The following is a 26,040-nucleotide window of genomic DNA, read 5'->3' on the forward strand; positions in this document are numbered from 1 at the left end:
CCGGGAGAAAAAAAGGTGTGTGCTCATATAGTGCGAATCAGGAGTGCGTGCAAATGTGCCACCACTCAGTGGGATCCCACCATTTAAGCTGATCACTAAGTGTCGCCCAGCTGGGATTTCAGTCGATCAGCTGTGATCTGTGGGGAAAGTTCCCAGTAGCTGTTCTATTTCCCTGCAGCACCTCCACAGGAGAAATTAAGTATTACCCAGTGTCCATTCATATTAATGTGTTGTCTGTGTAATGCAAGACAGGGTAGGTCCCCCAGAGAGGGAGACGCTTTATGTAACTCTTCTCCACCTTGACCAAGAGTTGAGGATCCTGAACAGAGGACTGCCCAATATTATCTCAGAGTTCCCTCATAGGGGGTATGATAATAAGTTTTATAACCTGAACAATCGCTTGGATCCCATTATCAGTGCTGGCGGTGACTCTTTGTCTTACCTACCATCACCGATATCACTTGGAAAGATGGGAAAGTGGACGCATCTCCGCATTTTTACGGTTTGACGGATTTGATGAGCAGCATGATGCGATTAAATGGAGGCGCAATATGTTCTTGTTCCTTCAGATTTTAGATATATTTACCGCCCGCCTTCCTACAACTTCAAGCAGCAGAGCAGTAAACTAATCATTTGGTGCTAATAACTGGGAAACGTCTAGTTGCAGTTAAGATTTTAATAACTCCCAAACGGCTACAACAAAATTAATTGGCCTCATATGGACAATATCAGTAAAGCGCTGCAAGCAGGAAAATACAATAATTTAGCTTTTTAGTTTTTTGTTTTTTTTATTACAATGAAACGAAGCACCGCAGTGTCTTATATAGGAAAAAGCTAAGCCCATAGTTTATGAGGTATGTCAGCTACACCACACATATTCCTTCAAGAGGGCTCGTGGTTTAGTTGGGAAAGTTGGGTTTTGGATACAGATCAGAGCCATTGGCCCACATTTATCAATGTAGAATAGTAATAGAGGAACAACTTGCAAATTATCAAGTCACTCGAAAAATTTGGAAAAAGAAAGTGGCATTTTGGGGCTGTGGGCTTTTGCCCTTGTTTCCAGTCTGGGAATTGCTCTACAAGCTAAACATGTCAGCAGCAGCTGCACAAATCTCTCTGCTGGTTTGCTGCAATGTATCAGTCTGGAGTCCAGGCTGTTAGGCTTGCCTGGACTGGGCGCGGGTGTTTCCAGTCCTTGGCTGGGAGTGGGATGGGGTGTGTGGGGTTTTGCGGCCTCTGGACGTAGATGGGAATATTCTAATACACTCAGCGAACTGGTGCCTTGGAGGTGGTGGGGAGTTGAGGCACAGGGTATATTAGATGGGTGTATGACTTTTTGTTTGTATAGTCATTCAGCTTTATTTATAAGAAACCGGAAAACCCCTTTAAGCTTGGTTTAAACCACTTTTAAGCTGTGAAGTTTTGTCAGGGCCTTTGCTAAATTGTGTAAAAACTTGCAACGTTTTGCACCAATGTCCCCAAAAATTGTGGCAAAAAATATATATTTGACGTGTAAATAGACCCTAAAAAACTTTAGACCCTAACATAATAGTCACCCAAAATATAACAAATAAAACAAGAACTAGATATCACACTTGTACCCAGGACAGCTTATCAACTTAAAATTCTAATTTTCCAAGAAAGAGAAAAAAAAGACATCGTCAACATCTCCAATTTTAACGATAATCTGAAGTAGAATGTAAAAATAGAAAAAGAAATAGTATGAAAAATTATAAAATGATCCTTCATCCACTTCCACTTTTACAACCGAATTTAATGTATAATGTGAACTTTTCAGAACCTTTGCAGAGAGTTTTATGCATTTTGTGCCGCTGTAGACGTACATCAGATCTTATACTCCATTTACATCTAAAGTTGCCTTCAGAATTATTCTGGTCCCTCTGTGCTCTGATGCATTGTGGAAGATATAAGAGGCAATTTATTACACATTCTACTCCAGAATTCTAGAGTAACAACAGCACAAAATGCAACTTTTGGGCCATTTGTGGCGCTCACACCACTTTTCTAAAAAGTAGGTAGGGCTTAGCTAAAGAGGCGTGGCTACCCACGGGCTGACAAATTTACTATAATTTATGGCGGAAACTGGTGTAAATTATGGCGCATCTCTATTCCAGCTCGTAGCTACTGTGAATTTCCCTTTCTGGTGCACAGACAGCCGAAGATGTCAAAATCCTATTAACAGTAACTCAGATTACAGCATGGGAAAAGGGGCAATTACTCACCAAATCCTCACCAAAAATGCCCCGTTCTACACTTACCCCCTGGTGGCCCTTCATAAACAAATCTCGTGTTTGTGGCATTGGTATTATTCATGATCTGTATAAGAAACTATAGCACGTGGCATAACTATTGGGGGTGCCGAGGTTGCGGTCACACTTTGGACCAGAAGCCATAGGGGGCCCAGTGGTCACTCTGCGCGAAGTAATGGGATTAATAATACAAATGCCACTTGATTATTAAGGGGCCGTGTCACAGACTTTGCTTTGCGGCCAAGCAGCATCTAGTTATGGTTCGGCTGTATGGCACTGGTATTTAGGCATTCTATGGTACAATAATGTGGGCACCTTATAAAACGGTGCTGGACTGTATTGATGTCAATGTCCCTCCTTTCAAAAAAATAAAAGTTGCACGCGGGCCCCATTTGTGCCCCCGGAATGACAGGGGTTAACCCAAGGGCAACATTGGACCCAAACCAATCAGAATGTCATGGCTTATCCTAATAGTACGTTGTAACATTCAATGATGGGAATGGCCCTTTAGTCTAAACTTGTAGAGTTATTACATTGCCTGAACTATGCAAAGTCAAATGACAAATTCAGCTCTGCTGCATCGGTACAACGCCAAGGGTGCTTAATTTTTATGAAACGCTTAGTTACAGTTCTCTACAACAATTACAAAGATGCCGTTCACTGCAGTTGCATAAATTCACTGTCTTCACTGTTTTTGCACGCTATGACGCATTCATCGTAATGACTCCAGCGACACAGATCTACTGTAATGAATCCTTTATCTGATAGGTTCAGCCGGATGTCAGCTCTTCATAAGCATTTTTGTAATTTCAAGGGAGTAATCTGGAATAAGTGTATGACTTGTTCTAAAACTGTGATCACGGAGCTCAGATGACTGCAGCGCTGAAACCAATTCCAGATCTGAAAGGTTTCCGATGTGTTGAGTGTCATAAAGGCGAGGGTCTGCGTTTATGGAGACGGAATATTGCAGCTTGTAAAACGAAGATACTGCACTGCAGATGAGCACAAATCCCATCCGTCCCTGTATCACCCCTCCCCCGCCAATAACATGTATCACAGCTCCTATCATTGATTAAAGCAGCATTGTAATAAGTACACCTCATGTACATGGTATTGATTGAATGAGACAGGCTCCAAGGCATCTCATCGTTCTCAAGGTCATAAAATAAGGAGCGTAATAACCACATGGCCTGATTATAGGGAGGGCACATGGGACACGTGCCCTGGGGCCTCCACCATTTTGGAGATCTAAGGGACGTTCATGACCACCACCCAACTTAACCTTTGGTGATCCTATCCAGCAGAAGCGAGGTGGCCATGCATGCGTGGGGGTCTCACTTTAAGTTGCTAGCTTAGCGGTCTCCATATATTTCATAAACTTCTGTAGTGAGGGCCACAAAATAGGGCATCAGATGGAGTCCCCCAACAATTTTTTTGCCTGGGGCCACCACCAGTCCTATTCCGGTGCTGCAGTCCCCAAAGAATCTCTCATCAGCAAAACTTTTTCGGGGGTAGTATTGGGGATAAAGGTTCTTAAAATTTCCCCCATTATAAATGAATTCATGGTTGCATCCAGGACTAGCTGATGCTTTTAGATTTTGTGGGTCTTCCTCTTCGACTATGAACCTTTATCTTTAAGAAAGAAAAATAAGTGATAACCCCAATGGGCACCACAAAGGGAAACTCACATTTTTGACCTTCCCGTTTTCTTATCTATTTCCTGAAGTTATGAAATCAAGTTTTGCTGCTCTTTAAGATTCCAAAAAGACTCTTAAGTTGAGGAACTGCAATTTGAAAAAGAAGGAATTCATTCTGCATATAATTTCCATAAGAAACACCTTGACACTTGAGGCCGGGTCTGAGCCTACCCAAGTCAAGTATTATGAAATCACCAGTTGAGCAATTCCCAGGGTGGAAGTTTATGGAGTTGCTAGGTGAGGGATTCCCCAAAGGCTGCTGGAGACGGTCAGGAATGAGCGTGCAAATAAATCCGCAACCTCAAATCCGTCACAACTCTGATCAACAGAATCTAAGGATACTCTTTGATTTTCGCCAGAGCCCACCGCAAGGGCGGGTTGGACTTTGCAGCATAGAACCCAGGTTGTTTTATCAGAGTTTGTTGTTGGATAAAAGGTGCTATGCAGGCAATACCAGAACAGATAACAAGACAGCCCGAGTGTAAACAGAAAGTCCAAATCACAAAGCTAGTGGATATCAGGGATTGCAGAGGTCAAAACCAGCCGGGAGCAGAAACTCCAAATTAGTAGGCAAAGGTTAATCAAGAGACAAGCCGAGGTCCAGTTCTAAAAAGTGCAAATAGTCAAAAGTACAGGGTATAGTCAGAAGCTTGATCAAACACATGGAAGAAAGAAAAATCACAAGCAAAGAAAACAGAACCAACCCAGATTTAAATACTCCAACCTTCAATCTGATAGGAAGAAAGACAGAGAAGTGGAATAAGCTCAACAACTAAAACCAGAACCGCCCAGAAGCTAGAATTGTAGTCATGGTAATCTTAAAGGGACGGACGTTTCCGAACACCAAGCCTCAAACAACGAAGACCTTGTCTCTTTTCGACGGTACTACTTCCCTTTTTAGGAACGCCACATCCACTCTTAAGTCCACCAAACTGAACTTTTCAAAAGTAATCAGTGGGGTTGGGACTGTGCAATTTGTAGAAAACAACCTTCAATATACCATCCTTATCAAATCCTAAACCAAAAAAATCTAAACCCTATTCCGTTTTTCGCAGATGCTGAATAAAAAGTCCATTGGTCCCAGTTGTTACCAGTCTTTTTGGCTTATATTACTTTTTTCCCTAATGAATCATTTTATTGTCAGCACCTGTGGGTCAATTAATTGGTACCACCACCGAATCTCCACACACCTGTGAAGAACTGGTGTCTGACTATGCTGGAGAGGTACAAGATCACTCACCTTGTGCACTCTTGCATTTTTATATATAGACCCAGTAAAGGTTATATTTTATTTAGCGTTATACCGGCTTTTCCCCTCTTTTTCCCCCCTCCTCACAAAATTTGTATGACTTCATGGTGGTGTACACCAGGTATAACTATTTCAATAATCTAGTACAATCAATCTCATATGCTGGAGAGGGCCTAGTGGACCTTATGGTCAAGAATGGATGATGACTACTATTTTCAAAGACTGGGCTAAAATGGTCCTTTGGGGGGGGGGTGTCATCCTTTACAGCACACTTTGCATATCATTTTCCTAATTCTTTTGGATCCATTGAAGAAAGAAAGTGACTCCCCAATGAAAAGTCTTACGTCACCATCAACTATGGAAGATTTATTAGCAACAGTCATTGTGTCAGGAGGGGCCACCACCAAATCTCTACACTCTTGTGGAGACCTGGAGGTATTTCTCACTATGTTGGGGAAGGGCTGGTGGACCCCATCTGGCCAAGAGAGGATGATGACTGCTAGTCTTAAAGACTTAAGTATGAATATCTAGGTTATTAAATCATTTATCAAAGGTTGGCACTGCACCTAAAAATTGCTAACTTTTTGAGTTGTTTTCTATTGATGTATATAAAAGTTCCTATCATTGGCCCCTAAAAAAGTCAATATAACTCCTGGTCTGTAATATACAGTTGGAAGAGGGTTTGAGATGGTGGAAGGGTTATGTTTTGTTGCATTGGTACCAATGGAACGGATGGTGCAAAGTTGTAAAAACAAGTAAATTTTTGTTGATATCCATGAAAAAAAAATAAAAAATATTCCCCCAAACTCTTCCATTTATCACATCTACATGCTGAGATTAAAGCAGCTTAACACACTCCGCACTCCTCCTCCCCATTCCCGACATTCTCCGCTGTCCGTAGAGATAGAAGTTTGAAGGACTCCTGGTTTGGATGAAAACTTTGTGCTCACAGAACATGTTCCAATTGATTGATCAGGGCTCGGGGATGTGCTGACAGGTGCGGGGCTGCAGAAAGCAATGGAGTAACGGCGAGCTCGCGTTGCCAGATTGTAATGAATTTCATGACATTTCATCTGATCTTTTCAGAGAGATGAACGGATAGTTTCCAATTGTTGCTAAAAGAGAGAAGTTTTAAAACGTCCATAAAGCAAATCTAAAAACACAGTGCCCGGTTCTCTGAGCTAAACAGAAGTTTGTCCACATTTATCATCCACTTGAGTGCGATGCAGTCTACACTAAATTATAGTACTGGGCACCGGTAAGAGGCCAAAATGAACTAGCACCTCATATAAGACTTTAACAAGGTGCTTCCTACTTTCTTCCTCCCTCCAGGGGCATAGACAGAGAAAGGGTGGACCCATACAGAAAACAATATAGCTCCCCCTTATGGTCAGAAAAACACATGCTTAGCTGTAGGGACTGGATCCAGGGTTGCCTAATCCGGTTTCATGCCTAGGAGGGGCTGGAGTGGTGCAATATCACAATCGACAATATCAAATGGCAACTTTTTCTACTTTCTGTCACCAGTAACCTAGAGGCCAATCACAGGACTAATAAAGGACTAATGAAGTCTCACCTCCTGATTCTTCCTCTGGCATGAGAATCACAATGTGTGCTACATAATGGCTATATAATGTATCTCTAGCCTCTGTAGCTATTTCCTAGGAGGGTAGGCGGTGCTTACAGTTTCTGAAGAGCCGTCCCTCCTTAGTACCCACCCCTGCCTAACTATGAACAGAGAAGAGATTTTGTAGCACCTTTGAATTACTTCAAACCTAAATTGAAAAGCAAATAAACGGCTTTACTACCAGTCGATATCTGTTTCGAGAGTAGAAAATTGGTGGATATTTACAAAGAAAAATGTGGCAGAATTATGGCACAAACTGCTCCAAAGACAGACGTACCTGATGTACAATTTATTACGTTTTTGCGACACTGTTTAGGCCTCCTTCGAAAGTTTAGAGGGGTTAAAAAATCTGTTCGATTTATTAATGGTGTGCGCCATTTTTGGAACACAAAACATTGGTGTTAAATATTCCAGGCATGAGGTGGCATAAGGAAGAGAAATGTTCTAGCAAATTGCACCAAATGTATCATGCAAAGTACGACACTGTGACAAATTTGGCACAGTTTCCGTCTACCTAGCATAGTTTTATCCTGTCTAACGTTCAGGAACTATGAATAAACCTGCCCAATAATATTTCTTCCGACATAACATCTGTCTTATCCAGGAACGGAGACGCTCACCATTTCCCAAAGGGCCACAGTGTCTAGACGCCTTCACCATTGGTCCCAGCTTTCTATTGCTTGGTATCTCCCAGGCCACATGGGCACGTGTTATAAAAATAGCCAACCAGTGCCAAGGGGGCATGGATGATTGAGTAACTATTGATTTTGGAATAAATGGCGTATGATAATTGGGGACCGTTACAAATTTTGCATTGGGGCTCAGAAGCGTCAAGTCACTTTGCTTGTGTGAACATGGCCCAATAGCACATTTGCCTCACACGGGTTTCAGAAAGCTGGGTGAGAACTGGAGCTGTAAGTTGGCGTATTGGCTGTTCCCCCTCCCCCTGCTTTCCTAAAAAATCATGTACTTCAGATTTTAAATTTATTAAGGTCACAATGCAATGAGGTATATGCACTGTATCCTGGCTGAGACTGCTCGGATCTGCAGCCGCCCGGCACACAGACGTCTCTGGAGTCATCCTGTTGTTTTCAGATACTATGCATACAAAATGATAGAAGCGCGCTTCATCCGATTATGTTTAAATGTCAGGTGCACGTCTGAGCTTCGAGCAATCAACGGAACACAATTAGCCTTTGAATTGAGCCTGTGCGTTTAGATGTTAACGGGAAGCAATTTCTTTCCTTTAACTGCTGATAAGAAGCCTGAATGGCGCGTTCCAGGCGACCGGTCAGCAAATTTTACATAAGAAAACCTAATAAATCAGCAACCTCTTCAATCATTTAAACCTTTACACTTATTAGGGAACTGATAATTAAAGCAAGCTATGGATGACCCTATAGGTGGGGAAATTGGCTTATATATATCATTCATTATATACAGATGCAGCAGAGTTAAGTTTGTCGTATGCTCCTGAGCTACGTTTTTCATGCGACACAATATATCCGGATTCATAGGTGAAAGCGGCACGCAACCATTAATTCAATCAATACATAAAACAGTCCCAGCCACTATGCAGAATTACGTATACGAAGGCAGTAAGGCATATGGTCCAACGTATCACCTTTATAGTGCCCACACGTCAACAACATTGAGTCAGCTTCGTCATATACTGGACCAGAGGCTGTCGCTCTACTCTAGAACTCATCTTAATATCACCATACGTTATCAGTGGCTTAACATAGGACTTGTTGAGGCTCCGCCCCTTAAAGGGGGTTTCCATTTTTCTGTAACTAAAGCTTACGCTTCGTATAATGGAAAGTCTGTCCACATTTCTAAAAGACTTTCTAATTTGTAATATAATTGTTAGCCTAAATCCATCAGCAATTCAAATCTCTCCTTTGTCCTGATATTTGTTACAACGTATAAGTGCCAGCAAAATGTATCAACCTGGAACCCAGACTGTTCAGCTCACAGAAGATTATCTGGACTGGATACAAGTGTAGAAAACTCTCAGCTACAAAGAGCATTAGGTCTGTAAACAAGAAAGTTTCAATTCAATGATAGCAATCGGAGATCTTGCAAAAGGCGAGAAGTTGATTCATAAAGTCTATTAGAAAGTTACTGAACTTTTTATGATGCAGTCACTAAGTTTTATTTAACAGGCACCCCCTTTAAGAAAAAGGGCTGAAGTTAATGGTAAACCAGTGACCACCAGTCAGCCAATCCGACTTTCGAAGGAAGTAAAGTCAAGGTGTCCATGTGATGACACAGCGACTTCTACCAAAGTTATACGACAAAGTTCTGTGATTATATACCCTATGGGAAGCCCATACACATTTAGCTATGGAACCCTATGATAACCTGTTCAGGGATGGATTGTTTCACCATAAGAGTAAAGGATCCTCCAATGAGCCGAGATCTTGGCAGAATAGTGAAGCCACTAAAGGGTCCATGGGATCCAGCAGAAGACCATCTATACCTGACACTGGAGAACATGACTTGCCTCTAGGGTCTACCGTGTTTTTGGGTTAATCCACAAATATCCAATTAGAGTATCCATTATTATTGATACGACCTATGATAACTGCCGAGTTTATAATATAACTGGAAGTGGACATGTTCTTGTTCTACATAACTAAAGATGGGTGGTCTATCTTCAGACTCCACTTGAGGGTCAAAGGACTATCTGGTAATACCCTACTGTGCAGATCTTAAATGGGATTATCTAGTGTAGAAAACCCATTGTCAAATACCTATTAGGGAATTCATTGCTAATATCGGGGGGTCCTGGATCCTCATCTCTTGGTCAGAGTGGAGAGTGGTTACATAGAGCGTTTCTCTCTCTCTCTCTCTGGAGGACCTGTCCTGTATTACACAGACAATACATTGATATGAATGGACACTGTGTAATGCTTAATTTCTCCTGTGGTGGCGCTGCAGGAAAATGTAACACTTACTGCCAGGTTTCCCCATAGATCACAGCTGATCGCTTGAGGGCCCAGCAGGGGAGACATGGTATGATCAGCTTATTGTTACCCTTCTAACCTGTTCCATCTTATATATCAATAGTGTGAAATAAACCGATCCAATAATCGATTTGGTAAACGATCTGTCCATTCTGAAGCTGTGGTTGATGTTCGTTGTTTGATCTTCTTAAAGCCAATGATTGAACTGGGCTGTAAGATACGTACCTGACCTACTACCATAGCATCACCCAGAGACACGTCTCCAGTCACATCTCACACTCATAAAAGAAGAACCTTGATGAAAGTCACAGATGAGATATTTTAAAATAAACATCAAAGAAAATACAAAACAAAAAAGAATCGTGATCAAGGGGCTCCATAAATATTCGATGGGAGATCCCGGCAGAGGTTCCTGATGTTACCAGTCAATTCCGCTTGAACTGCAAATGTCGAGAGGTGGAGGACTTATTATACTGCAGAATAATGGACGGAGCGGGGGATGGGGGCACCTGGAAAGGCTTTGTTCATGTATTAACCTGGATGGAGCTCGGATTAACCTCCCCTTTAGGCGATTTCATCTGAAGTTCCAGCGCTCTAAAAGTCTCATTGTTACCCGATTAGAGAGCCGCACAGAATTACCGCCAGTATTAATTAATATTATCAGAAAATAATCTCCAGGGACAATTTTATGATGAACTGGTGTATCTAATCTCATCATGTGTGATACTGTCTGCTGAGCCACTGTATCTAATCCTATCATGTGTGATACTGTCTTCTGAGAATGTGTATCTAATCTTATCATGTGTGATACTGTCTGCTGAGCCACTGTATCTAATCCTATCACGTGTAATACTCTCTGCTAAGTCCACGTATCTTAGTTTATGTGTGATACTGTTTGCTGAGCCGCTGAATCTAATCCTATCATGTGTGATACGGTCTGCTGAGTGTTGTATTGTATCTAATCCTATCATGTGTGTCACTGTCTGCTGGGGCCGAGTATCTAAGCATATGATGTGACACTTTCTGCTGAGCTGTGTATCTAATCCTATCATGTGTGATAATGTCTACTGAGCCACTGTATCTAATCCTACCATGTGTGACACTGTCTGCTGAGCTGTGTATCTAAGCCTATCATGTGACAATTTCTGCTGAGCTGTGTATCTAATCCTACCATGTGTGACACTGTCTGCTGAGCCAATGTATCTAATCCTATCATGTGTGATACTGTCTTCTGAGAATGTGTATCTAATCTTATCATGTGTGATACTGTCTGCTGAGCCACTGTGTCTAATCCTATCACGTGTAATACTCTCTGCTAAGTCCACGTATCTTAGTTTATGTGTGATACTGTTTGCTGAGCCGCTGAATCTAATCCTATCATGTGTGATACGGTCTGCTGAGTGTTGTATTGTATCTAATCCTATCATGTGTGTCACTGTCTGCTGGGGCCGAGTATCTAAGCATATGATGTGACACTTTCTGCTGAGCTGTGTATCTAATCCTATCATGTGTGATAATGTCTACTGAGCCACTGTATCTAATCCTACCATGTGTGACACTGTCTGCTGAGCTGTGTATCTAAGCCTATCATGTGACAATTTCTGCTGAGCTGTGTATCTAATCCTACCATGTGTGACACTGTCTGCTGAGCCAATGTATCTAATCCTATCATGTGTGATACTGTCTGCTGAGCTGTGTATCTAATCCTACCATGCGTGACACTGTCTGCTGAGCCACTGTATCTAATCCTATCATGTGTGATACTGTCTGCTGAGCTGTGTATCTAAGCCTATCATGTGACAATTTCTGCTGAGCTGTGTATCTAAGGTTATGTGCACACACACTAATTACGTCCGTAATTGACGGACGTATTTCGGCCGCAAGTCCCGGACCGAACACAGTGCAGGGAGCCGGGCTCCTAGCATCATAGTTATGTACGATGCTAGGAGTCCCTGCCTCGCTGCAGGACAACTGTCCCGTACTGAAAACATGATTACAGTACGGGACAGTTGTCCTGCAGCGAGGCAGGGACTCCTAGCATCGTACATAAGTATGATGCTAGGAGCCCGGCTCCCTGCACTGTGTTCGGTCCGGGACATGCAGCCGAAAGACGTCCGTCAATTACGGACGTAATTAATGTGTGTGCACATACCCTAATCCTACCATGTGTGACACTGTCTGCTGAGCCAATGTATCTAATCCTATCATGTGTGATACTGTCTGCTGAGCTGCTGCATCTAATCCTGTCATGTGTGATACTGTATGCTGTGTATCTAATCTGATCATGTGTGATGCGGTCTGCTCAGTGTTGAATCGTATCTAATACTATCATGTGTGACACTGTATCTAAGCCTATTATGTGTTATTGTCTGCTGAACTGGTGTATCTAATCCTATCATGTGTGATATTGTAAGAGGGTGGGAGGGAATCTAACTCTTAAAGAGAACTTTGATGTCTAATTTGTATATACTGTATGTATATATGCCAAAATGTGGTTTACCTGATTTATGCACTCTGCCTTTAAGTGCTGTATTTTTGTCCGTTTTCCATCCCCTAGGTGGCGTTCCAGAGGTCGGGATGTAGGACTTGGACACCTTCTTGGCTAAAAGCACAGGGACGTCGCAGTGAGACACTGATATTGGGGGTGCCCCTTCTTGTATAAAATGGAGGTGTTCTAGCCAACCGTTGTTCGGGTGGAAGAATTGGAGGAACCTGGCTAAGAGCAAGAGAGCAATTGCGAGAAAGTGATGGTGGGCTGCGGAAGTGGCGGAAGCAACAGGCACCAAAGTTGAGCCTGAGTCTGTTTATCCTCTGGTGGATTGAGGTTGACCGGTAGGCGGCTCCCCGTGAGTGTACACATGTCGTGTGAGCTGCGGTGGGTACGAGCCTCCCCACGTGTGCCAGCGTGCAGCATTCAGCAAGCAACTTGTAAGAATGACGGCCTAGGGTGGTGAATGGCCATTACAGGAGTGTTACGGAAACGATGGAAAGAATACCACGAGCTTCTGTGGCATCTAAACTAGGCCGCGACAAAATAACAAACAATTCTTCTGACTTGGAGAGGCACGGTCTCTTACATTTGGCAGTTCAGGCTGGTGGTCAACGGCTGACTCACTATTTCCTTGGAGAGAACCAATGGCGTCCCCCCCATGACGCAGGAGTTGGTTCACAATTTCAAGCCTACTAGACCGCAACTGGCTGACCGTACTGCTGGCTTGCCGCACTCATAGGGAAAATCTTGCCTGTACCCACCACAGCTCACACGAGTCTTGCACACCCACGGGGATACTCCTGCCTGTCACCTGCAACCCGCTCCAGGACCATAGACTAAGGCCCCATGCACGGCCCGCGATTGCAAAGTAACGGTTCGTAAAAAACACAAAAAAACGGACATGCTCCATAATTTCCGGCACAGTTCTACAGCGCGGACACCCATCCATAGCGATACGGAAAGGTGTTCGCGATCAATAGAACTGAATGGGGCCGTAATTACGGCCAAATTCACGGTCGTGTAAATGAGGCCTCAGACACAACGTAGGTATCGGTCACTTTTACTGCTTCAGAAGCCCTCTTGACACACACAAGGCTTTCTCGCAGCAGTTCTTTCACTCTAGCCAATTTCTTCCACCCGTACGCTCAACACTGGTTGATGGGAACATTGCCGTTTTATAGAAGAAGCGCCACCCCCCAGTGTCTGGATGCGGCGTAGTCATGCTGCAACGTTCTGCCACTATTATAGCGCAGCAGTATTTTAGCCAAGATGGCATCCGGGCCATGCATCCCGGCGCCTAGCAATTTAGTTGCCAGAGAGTCAACTATCTTTTCCACAACACCCCTGCCGGAGCCGTGCACTACCCTAGACCCCGATCCTTACAATACTGTCTACCGCACCAGTGTATCTAAGCTGATCAAGTGCAATACTCTGTTGAAATTGGGTATCTAAGTCTATCATTTGTGACACTGTCTCAGAAAACCGCACACCACTACAATCCTCATCATGTGCAATCACTGAATCTTATTCTCAAATAATTTAAAAGGCCAGTGCATAGTTTACTGGGTCATAAGAATACATGAAGCTTGTGTTTTATGGTTGTTTACACATTTAGTTGAGATTTATTTTCCTACAAAATTATAATTGTTAAAAACCGCCACATTTTTCCATTCATTAAATATCCAGAACATCACAGGTAGCGGGAAATGAATGCCGAAAACAACGCGACCCAGCGAGGAGACAAAGTCATTTTATATATCCATAAAATATGAAACGCGCAAGAAAGCAAATTATTGTAATCCTGACTTCTTTAATTAGGGATTATTTGCTTTAATGTGCAGTAATTACTGTGGCCTTCACACGGATGCTTAAAACTTAATTAATCCTTTGGGTAACACTTTTGTTGTAGATAAGAAGGAAAATGTCGACTTTCTTGCACGCGTAACTGCGAAATATGAAAGACGACTCATTACAGGAAACAAATTGTTTACACGTATTCTTAAAGTAGGATCGGTAATAAAGTTTTAACTGGAGTCTACTGCGCTGGATACAACGGTGAGTTTTATATTGTCCCATAGGTGGGATGACACCAAGCCAATGGGACATCTCACCAGGGTTCCTGTATGATATCTTCATCATTGTGGAGCAAACCAAAGGGGGTTTTCTGGGCAATAAATGCTCTTGAAAGCAAACTAAATAGTATTCAGAGGAAATTATCTCTTCTATTCCACCATAGAGGACTGTAGGAAGAAGCCATGATCTACTGGTCCCCGGAGGATACAAAGTCTTTGAGAAGAAGCAGTGATCTACTGGTCTGTCGCTCTGGAGGACGCTGGTCTTTGACATAGGATCTATGTGAAGTGATTGGTGTTACGGAGAGTGCCCACATTACCTCATCTGTATCAGCCAAGTAAGGGTGACAACCGGCTTTTAATGATGGTCATCTCCAATAGCAATGTAAAATAATCCACTGGTGGCCAAGGTGAGTTAAAGCTCCAAAACTAAGCAATCTCTTAGATACTTTGCAGAAACGGGTATTTAGTCTAATGATGAGTAAAGCTGTCATGTCTGTTCCTGGAAAAACCCCTCAAGGAAATGGTCTTCATTGTCCTCACTCTTGATGGACCACTGGCACCTTGTATTACATTGATGACTATTGATTCCAATGCTCAAACACGGAGAGGTTCTCCCCATGATAAGAGCTTAGTCTCAGCAATGGGACCTTACAGTATCAGCTAGTCCTAGGGTGACCTGCTTAAAGAGGATCTGTCACTAGTTTATTAATTCCCTATCTCCGAACTAATCTAATAGGCGCCATGATGCTGAGAACTACAGTGTAATTTTTTTTTCCCAAAAATCTTTATTATTTGCAAAGTAATTTTTCTAAATACGCTAATTTAGCTATACTTGCCAAACGGGAGGTTACCCTTTCTTTTCACTCTTATGCTTTCTGTATGATGCTGTCCAATAAGCATATAGCTTTTCCCCATTCCCTGCCCAGCAACACAGCGTGATCATATAGTATACAGCTTCCATTCCCGACTGTTTTCAACTGGTGATATCTCCATTTATTTCACAGCTAGAATTCTGGTGTCATATGAAATATTAGAATCTCCTCTTTCATGTGCCATCAGAACCGCTGTTCTAGGTGGTCCACAGCCTGAGATATGGCTATTTGAAGTGCTCCCCCTTCCCTCCAGCCTCAGTCTCTCACACTGTGTGAAGCAGCTTCATGCTGATAGGACAGTGTCAGAGGCTGTGAGAAAGCTCCACCTCCGGAGAATCGCTGCTGTTACCTCCCACTTGTCTAGTATAGCCTCATGTGCATATTTAGAAAAAAGCTCATAACTTCTAAAATGATAAACTTTTTGGGACACAATTTTCACTATTATTATCAGTGTGTCAGCGTCTATTAGATTAGCTGGGAGATTGGGCGTTACTAAACTAGTGACAGATCCTCTTTAACCAAAGAAGGTTATCCCAAGTAAACATCCCTTTTAAATATATCTCATTAAGACCTGTCAGAAGAGAACACTGGTGGGAATCCATGAACAAGGACCTCCATTGATTCACAGGATGAAGAGGCCCCTTCGAACCCAAGAGAGTTACTTCATAAAAGCCGCTCATTATAATGGAGAATTATTGATGCCCATTGGGCATCAGGACATCTATCTACAGGATTTATTTGGGGATTATACGTAGGAGCTGGTCCCAGGGCTGGAGAGAGGTTTATAAGGAAAGTATTATCCACTCTCTTTGCAATACATCCTATATAAGATGTATATTTTTTTGTGCAAAGTAGAAAAAAACCACTCTGATTCTATTTGAAAACAGTCATCAAGCTGCTGTTGACTGATCTGATATTTATTATGCGATTGTCGTCGTTACAGTCAGGCCTAGGGCACGATTTTGGACCCACTGTGTCACTATTAGATGGGTATGGATGCTGACAGCTTGCAGATGGCATTCCAAAATCGAGGTACCAGAATTGATACACAGAATCACGGTCGCACAAATCTGAGGTCAGGGATGGGAGAGTTCATGCAACACGATAAGACCGATACAAGTCAGGGCAGGCTTCAATCCTAAGGCAGAGTCCAGAAACTGTCCAGGTCACAAACAAACTATAAAACAGCAAACACCTTCACTAATGGACAGGAACCAAAGAACCTTGTTTCTAAGGCAAGATGCGGCAGTGCTGAGCAGGTTTAAATAATCAGAGGTGATCAGAACCAGACGATCACTGGACCCATGACAGTCAGCTGATCTTAACACATAAATATCGAATGCAAGTATTGGGTATTGATATGTTGATCAGACTATTGTGAAGTTCATGTATGTTGTACAGATTAGATATTCAAGTGTTAAAGAGCCAAACATGGCTGTGTTTTCTGGGATTGCTGCGTTTTATTCATAGCTTGAATAACCAAGATCTGTCAACAGCAGCCAGCCTACTTGCTGATGGTTTCTGTGTAATAATAGTTCAAAAATGATAAACATTTGGAAAAATAAGAGAACACATCAAAACATTTCATGATGAACATATAGTGTACAGATGCTGCATTTTATATTTGCCGGTTACACAGCCAATGGGTGCAGCTGTGAGTTTTTCTTGATGTATATTTAATGTCGGGTTTTTATTTTGGGGGGGGGGGGCCTCATTTTCTAGGGATTCCTAGAGTACTGGACTGGAGATATATGGTTTTGTGGACAATATATGCTTTTATTATTTATTACTTTTTGGATACCGCAAGAAGGTATTATTTAGGCATTGTCTGGCGGTTTTAGTTCGGCACGGAATGGCTGCATTGGGCAACTGGACGCCGCCGCCTTCTCTAATTCTGTCTCCATACATGGTCCTGCTGGATCTGGCCGCGGCTCTCTTCTTCACCACGACTGGCAGGGCTGCCGGTACCCGCTGATGACGTCATGCCTGGCGGGTTATTGAAGGGGGAATAAGCCTGTCATGCCATGACTGCAGAGCGAAGTACATCCTATGTTTGGTTATTGTTCCTACTGCTATTTTACTTCGTTCCTTGTTTTTGGATTAGCTTCTGTTTTGCCCTTTGGATTTGTCGCTTAGTTTGTATTATTCTACTTCTGGTAATGACTCCTGACTACAAACCCATTGACAACCCACGGCTCCGCTACAACGCACCCTTCCTGCGACCCAGGAATCCGACTGGGAAAGTCCATACAACCTCTTTGAAGAACAGCGAATTTCTATTTGCAGTTTTTGACATTACGATTAAAACTTGACTTGTCTTGTTGCCCCATTTCCTATAAAACCAGCCGCAGCCCCGTGTATATTCTTCTTTACTCCTGGCATTAGTCCCATTATTACATTACATATTTTTTGTCTTATTATGCTTTTAGCAGCATCTCAGCTTTATCTTATTATAATAAGTCAAGAAATACCTAAATAGACATCTACAAATGGAACGCGTCCAAACACCAACACATCCGTATTGTAAAGATCACACATTGCTATTTTTATACTTGTCAGGCTCTGCTCGGTATTCACACACGTAAGTTTACATATATATGCTCTCCTGTTGTTGGTTTACTCTAAGCCCACTGTAAGCCGTTCCACACCAATAGACCGGAGAACTCTGGAGGTTAAGATGAAATCCAGGCAAATATTTAAAGAAATATATTCTAGGACTTAGTTGTCCCTGGGTCGTGCGCTTCATAAACAAGACGACTCCGGAAAATCCAAAATGCAAATAAGGAAATTCTGCCGTGGGGGCCGAGCTTGACGTTGTGACAAACAGCACGCTCAGGTGATCTTCTAGCGCAAACACCAGGTAAACAATACAACTGATTATCATACAGATGGAAAGGCGATGTAGCCGCCGGCCGTGAGCAATCAGGAGAAAAGGAGACGCTAAACTAAATGCTGCTGTAACTGGGGAAATTATTACTATTATTTTAAATACACCACTGGAAGGCAACCTGCCGAATGTCAGCTTGTATAAAGAAATACAATTAGTAAAAGGCTGAGTAAGGGTATGTTCACACAGCTTATTTTCGGTTGATTTTCGCCCGTTCTTCGGGCCGTGAACGGTCGAAAAATCGGAAGCAGAACGCCTCCAAACATCTGCCCATAGATTTCAATAGGAAAAACGGCGTTCTCTTCCGACAGGCCGTTTTATTACGCAGCCGTCTTGAAAAACGGCCGCGTAAAAAGACGGCAGTGAAGAAGATGTGTAGGTCACTCCTTGGGACGTATTTGGAGTCATTTTTCATAGACTCTATTGAACACAGCTCCAAAAACGGACGTAAAAAACGCGAGTGGCTTAAAAAACGTCTGAAAATCAGGAGCTGTTTTCCCTTGAAAACAGCTCTGTATTTTCAGACGTTTTTGCTTAAGCGTGTGAACATACCCTTACTGTGTACATAAATTACATTACTTATCCTGTACTGATCCTGAGTTACATCCTGTATTATACTCCAGAGCTGCACTCACTATTCTGCTGGTGGAGTCACTGTGTACATAAATTACATTACTTATCCTGTACTGATCCTGAGTTACATCCTGTATTATACTCCAGAGCTGCACTCACTATTCTGCTGGTGGAGTCACTGTGTACATACATTACATTACTTATCCTGTACTGATCCTGAGTTACATCCTGTATTATACTCCAGAGCTGCACTCACTATTCTGCTGGTGGAGTCACTGTGTGCATACATTACATTACTTATCCTGTACTGATCCTGAGTTACATCCTGTATTATACTCCAGAGCTGCACTCACTATTCTGCTGGTGGAGTCACTGTGTACATACATCACATTATTTATCCTGTACTGATCCTGAGTTACATCATGTATTATACTCCAGAGCTGCACTCACTATTCTGCTGGTGGAGTCACTGTGTACATACATTACATTACTTATCCTATACTGATCCTGAGTTACATCCTGTATTATACTCCAGAGCTGCACTCACTATTCTGCTGGTGGAGTCACTGTGTACATACATTGCATTACTTATCCTGTACTGATCCTGAGTTACATCCTGTATTATACTCCAGAGCTGCACTCACTATTCTGCTGGTGGAGTCACTGTGTACATACATTACATTACTTATCCTGTACTGATCCTGAGTTACATCCTGTATTATGCTCCAGAGATGCACTCACTATTCTGCTGGTGGAGTCACTGTGTACATACATTACATTACTTATCCTGTACTGATCCTGAGTTACATCCTGTATTATACTCCAGAGCTGTACTCACTATTCTGCTGGTGGAGTTACTGTGTACATACATTACATTACTTATCCTGTACTGATCCTGAGTTACATCCTGTATTATACTCCAGAGCTGCACTCACTATTCTGCTGGTGGAGTCACTGGGTACATATATTACATTACTTATCCTGTACTGATCCTGAATTACATCCTGTTTTATACTCCAGAGCTGCACTCACTATTCTGCTGGTGGAGTCACTGTGTACATACATTACATTACTTATCCTATACTGATCCTGAGTTACATCCTATATTATACTCCAGAGCTGCACTCACCATTCTGCTGGTGGAGTCACTGTCTACATACATTACATTACTTATCCTGTACAGGTCCTGAGTTACATCCTGTATTATACTCCAGAGCTGCTGTCACTATTCTGCTGGTGGAGTCAGTGTACATACATTACATTACTTATCCTGTACTGATCCTGAGTTACATCCTGTATTATACTCCAGAGCTGCACTTCCTATTCTGCTGGTGGAGTCACTGTGTACATACATTACATTACTTATCCTGTACTGATCCTGAGTTATACCCTGTATTATACTCCAGAGCTGCACTCACTATTCTGCTGGTGGAGTCACTGTGTACATACAATACATTACTTATCCTGTACTGATCCTGAGTTACATCCTGTATTATACTCCAGAGCTGCACTCACTATTCTGCTGGTGGAGTCACTGTGTACATACATTACATTACTTATCCAGTACCGATCCTGAATTACATCCTGTTTTATACGCATTATTCTGCTGAATGAGGCTATTTCCATTAAGGAATACCATTACCATGAAGGGATGTACTTGGTCTACTGCAACGTGTTAGCATGTGGTGCATGTCATCCACATGACTGCCAGGACCCAGGGTTTCCAGCAGAATTTTGACTAGCGCATTACACAGGCTAGCCCTCTCTTCCCATGCACATTAATGAGCCTCTGGTTTTAATGACCCTGTGGCTCGTTGTCCTTTCTTGGGCCACTTTTGGTAGCTAATAATCACTGCATAGCCAAGACACCCCACAAGACCGGCCGTTTTGGAGATGCTCAGACCCATCGTCTATCATCACAATTTAGCCTGTGTCAAATTCGCTCTGATGCTTACACTTGTCCATTTTTTATGCTTCCAACACATCAACCACAAGAACTGACTGATCACTTGCTGCCTAACATATCCCCCGCATTGTCAGGCGCCATTGTAACCACATCATCAACGTTATTCACTTCACCGGTCAGTGGGGCTGGTGGTCGTATTTACTTACTGCTTTTATGAGTAAATGCTCTGCAGGCAAAAACTAAACAATGCAATAACCATTCAGTAGTACAAAATAGCACAACTTTGGAAGTATCACTATGGCGCCATTTACAATCAACAATCAGTGGTGATCGGATACAGCGCTGACAGAGCCGCAGGTTATTTCGACTCTCCCCAGTTGTGAAGCCATATACAAATGCAAGTCATTTATTACTTTACTCCTTATAGTCATTACAAGAGGGGTAATGGGAAGTAGAGAAATTCATGGCTACAAGATCAGACTACACACCGGGTTTATTTGTAGTCTGTAACCATGGAGACACAGATCTGCATAAGAGCTGTAGACAAAACAATAGGACATTTTTAATAAAGACTATTTGCAAAGTTGCTTCATTTTTTAATTTTAGATTTCTAGGGACACTAAAAACGAAAATTAGTTGCAAAGACAGACCTATCCTATAAGTGGGAGTCCGGTGCAGCTCTTATGGAGCTGCAGATGCAAGAAGGTCTTATCGGCTTCAGTTCTGGCTGGACATATTGGGAAATGTAGTTTTTGGGCTAATGACAAGTCTATGGATGCAGTCACGTGCAAAGCATTAGGATGAGCACAAGGGGGCAGCTACATGAGGCGCGTGCAGTTGGAGACGTCAGCTGTCAGACACAAACTACCTTATGCTGCTCAATTAAAATGTAAATTTCAGGTATTAAAAAGCTCATGATTTTGCATTATAAAAACGCTACGATTTCCATTCTGTTTCATCTGGCAGTACTCACGTCCATCAGCTGTCCGCGCTTCCATGTGCACAAGGTCAGGTTCCTTATCTAAGCCCATTACCGACCTAAAGGAATGAGAGAAAGAGAAGAGAGAACGACACAATGAGATTATTTCATCACCGACAGGAGGAGATAGTCGCATTATTAAACTGTATTGTATTTTAATTGCATGACCAATGAGGCATAAATACCTCATATTGTCTATATGAGGCGAATAATTATACAGGACTCCACCTGAACTTTGCTAAAGAAATACTATGTAGCAGGGAGGCCAATGTGGCTCCTAGAAAAAATAGGAGACCCCTTTAATTGTAGTCACAGGTACATCACTGCTCACTGATAACAGTCACATAGTCAATGTACATAATGTTACACACTGCTGTAGTTCTGTTCATCCTGAGATTCCTGGTTCATGACATGAATGGAATGCCAGAACCACAGTGAAGACTGACACAGAGGCAAAGCAGCAGGAGAAGTACCCATAGCTTTGCTGCTTTACATGCTGTTCAGGCTCTGTGAAAGGCTGTGTGACAACTGTTATGGGCTCTGTGATGGCTCCTATTAGTGGTTTCCACACAGAATCTGATTCCCCTAGAGGGAGGCCAAAAAATAAGGAAATATAAAAATTAAAAAGATCATTCTAATTAAAGTTGATTTTGTCTGACCAAGAAACATATATAACTTTATTCAGAAATGTGTTAACTTGAAGGATTTGTGATGAGTATAAAGTGTTGTTTTCTTGCATTGCTGTTCACATCATGTCCAGTGCCCGGGTTATCTCATATGGATGTAGAATGGAAGAATATATTCAATTACTTATTTTGTGCTGATCCTTTATTACATTCCAGAGCTGCATTCAAAATTCTGCAATTTTTCAAGGTGAATTCTCACAGTAGTCCATGCTTGTTCAGCGTCTGCATAGAGCTTGCTCTGGTGATGTGCATTCTGGGTTGTGTTATTGTTATGCCGAGCACTGTACAGTCATCTTATGAAGGAAAAATAACTACCCCCTGCATTACAGGAGCTAAACTGCAAGAGGTATATCTGTCCTCAGGCTTGCTGACTGTCACCAAAAACAACCAGCAGAATTGTGAATGCAGCGCTAGAGTATAATACAGACTGTAACTAAGAATAAGTACAAGGTAACTAATGTAATGTATGTACACAGTGACTACACCAGCAGAATAGTGAGTGCAGCTCTGGAGTATAATACAGGATGTAACTCAGGATCAGTACAGGATAAGTAATGTAATGTATGTACACAGTGACTCCACCAGCAGAATAGTGAGTGCAGCTCTGGAGTATAATACAGGATGTAACTAAGAATAAGTACAAGGTAACTAATGTAATGTATGTACACAGTGACTACACCAGCAGAATAGTGAGTGCAGCTCTGGAGTATAATACAGGATGTAACTCGGGATCAGTACAGGATGAGTAATGTAATGTATGTACACAGTGACTCCACCAGCAGAATAGTGAGTGCAGCTCTGGAGTATAATACAGGATGTAACTCAGGATCAGTACAGGATAAGTAATGTAATGTATGTACACAGTGACTCCACCAACAGAATAGTGAGTGCAGCTCCGGAGTATAATACAGGATGTAACTCAGGATCAGTACAGGAAAAGTAATGTAATATATGTACACAGTGACTCCACCAGCAGAATAGTGAGTGCAGCTCTGGAGTATAAGGCTGGGTTCACACGTGGCAGAATTTCACTTGAATTCCGCTGCGGACACTCCGCAGCGTTAATCCGCAGCGGAGCCGTTTCTCCATTGACTTCCACTTTTATTTAGCAGTGTTCGTTTAGACGTTGAGTAAAATTCCGCTGCGGAGCATAGGCTGCGGAGCGGAATTTGGTGTCCGCAGCATGCTCTGTCTGTTGCGGAGCAGTGGCGGACTGGTTGCAGACTCATGGCGGAATTTCTCCATTGACTTCAATGGAGATTCTAAATTCTGCAATGAAGTCCGCAGCTGTCATGCACATGTTATGTGTGCTGCGGATGCGTCTTGCTTTTTTGCCATGACATTTCTTCATTCTGGCTGGACCTATGTATTTCTAGGTCTACAGCCAGACTGAGGAAGTCAATGGGGCTCCCGGAATTACGGGAGCGTTGCTAGGAGACGTCAGTAAATAGTCACTGTCCAGGGTGCTGAAAGAGTTAAGCGATCGGCAGTAACTGTTTCTGCCCCCTGGACAGTGACTACCGATCACAATATACAGCAACCTGTAAAAAAATAGAAGTTCATACTTACCGAGAACTCCCTGCTTCTGTCTCCAGTCCGGCCTCCCAGGATGACGTTTCAGTCTAAGTGACGGCTGCAGCCAATCACAGGCCAATCACAGGCTGCAGCGGTCACATGGACTGCCGCGTCATCCAGGGAGGTCGGGCTGGATGCCGAAAGAGGGACGCGTCACCAAGACAACGGCCGGTAAGTATGAAATTCGTTTACTTTCACTAGGGAAAGTGCTGTCCCTTCTCTCTATCCTGCACTGATAGAGAGAAGGGAAGCACTTTTTCCGCAGTCCGCAGCAGCTAGTCCGCATCAATTTACTGCACATTTTGGGCAGATCCGCAGCCGTAATCCGCAACCCGGATTAGGTGCGGCATTGATGCGGACAGTTGCGGAGGAAATCCGCCACGTGGGGGCATACCCTAATACAGGCTGTAACTCAGGATCAGTACAGGATAAGTAATGAATGTCCACACTGACAGCTTTTTTTATATGGAGATTATTTATAGAAACTGTGTGTTTAGGGTTTGCAGCGTTTGGTTTCCTACATCAGATGGAAAGTGGGGGAGAGCTTCTGCTATAGCCAGTTGCCTTACAGTTAGTCTAATCTGAGGTTTGTGATGAAGGGTGGAACTGAAAAAGGATTCAGATCAGACCAGGCAATGGTTCCCTGTGTCTTGTGACGTGTTTCCATTGAATGAAGACATCCTTCTAAACCACTACAGTGAAGGTCAATGTTGGGTCCATCTATAGTCCAGCAGTTCTCAGCATAATCATTGAGGCTAGAAGCAAAGTCTTGCATTGAAACATGTACAAACGTATTATCCTTCATCATAACTCAATCTGACTGTAAATCCTATTAGCCAGGATGCACTGACCTTGATATTTCCTGGCTGCCAGATATCTTTATTTCCCTGTAGCTCGTTTTTCACTGGGAAGTAAGTGTTCTTGAAGTTTGGAGAACTGACAACACCGGGGGCTGTCACTGTCCCCATTCCTTGGCCACAGGGCGGGTGCCATAAAACCAGCCGTCCCATTTCCCATACTAACCCATAGGGACTGGCCTCTTTGGGGATGAGAGCAAAATACATTGTATTTCACACTTGTTTAAGCTTGTACCCTGAAGAGAAGGAGTCTGGGGAAATATTCCTTCAGCGCTCCGACTTGTCTCTCTTGACAAAAAATAAATAATTCATGATTTCCAAAGGCAAAACACTATACGACTGAGGAAAATACACGACCACCATCAACAGCAAGAATCCCGAGCAGGATTGTGTGCAGCGGTCTCACTGATACACTGCAATAATGGAAATAATGTGAAATGTGTCCTTGGTTTATCCATGTTCTGCTGGACATGTTCAGTAAAGTTGGGTGGAGAAAAAGAATTATTATCAATGTGTATAGAGAATCCCACAGTTCTCTGAGGGTAAGGCCACACGGAGCGTCCCTGACCCGGGTGTGATGCAGCCAATAACAGCGCTGACAATATATTCAACATGGCTGCCAATTAGCCTGTGATAGCCGATGGTTGTAACAGGTAAAACGACCAGTTACCTGCAAAATCATGAAGCCATTAAAGCAGAATAGTGAGTGCAGCTCTGGAGTATAATACAGGATGTAACTCAGGATCAGTACAGGATAAGTAATGTATGTACACAGTGACTCCACCAGCAGAATAGTGAGTGCAGCTCTGGAGTATAATACAGGATGTAACATAGGATCAGTACAGGATAAGTAATGTAATGTATGTACACAGTGACTCCACCAGCAGAATAGTGAGTGCAGCTCTGTGGTATAATACAGGATGTAACTCAGGATCAGTACAGGATAAGTAATGTAATGTATGTACACAGTGACTCCACCAGCAGAATGACTGCAGCTCTGGAGTATAATACAGGTTGTCTGGACATGGACTACCGAAAACCTTTCCACTGGATAGGTCATCAGTATATGATCGGTGGGGGTCTGACACCCGGACTCCACACCAATCAGCTGCTCCGGCTGCCTCCGGGCCCTGGACATCCATGCCGTTTGCAGAAGTCTTCAGTCACAGAATAGCGGCTGAGCTGCAGTATTTAAGTGAATAGGAGCAGAATTGCGGTTCTGTAGCACGGCCGCTTTGCAGTGTACGGAGACATCTGATTCCGGCTCCGTTTACTGCATACAGTGCATAATATCCGAAGTCCGGACAGCTTTTTGGTGCAGGGTCCG

At 42.9% G+C, this 26,040-nt stretch overlaps 1 protein-coding gene across 1 annotated transcript in view; it reads right to left on the bottom strand.

Moving 5' to 3' along the window:
• SORCS3 (sortilin related VPS10 domain containing receptor 3) overlaps positions 1–26,040 on the bottom strand; it is a 550,689-nt gene that overhangs the window by 153,911 nt on the left and 370,738 nt on the right. Inside the window, exon 6 of the mRNA XM_075842847.1 lies at positions 21,590–21,654. Coding sequence (XP_075698962.1) covers positions 21,590–21,654 — 65 coding nt within the window. The remainder of the gene's footprint in view (positions 1–21,589; positions 21,655–26,040) is intronic.

The sequence above is a fragment of the Rhinoderma darwinii genome, chromosome 11, assembly GCF_050947455.1.
Source record: "Rhinoderma darwinii isolate aRhiDar2 chromosome 11, aRhiDar2.hap1, whole genome shotgun sequence".
Lineage (NCBI taxonomy): Eukaryota > Metazoa > Chordata > Amphibia > Anura > Rhinodermatidae > Rhinoderma > Rhinoderma darwinii.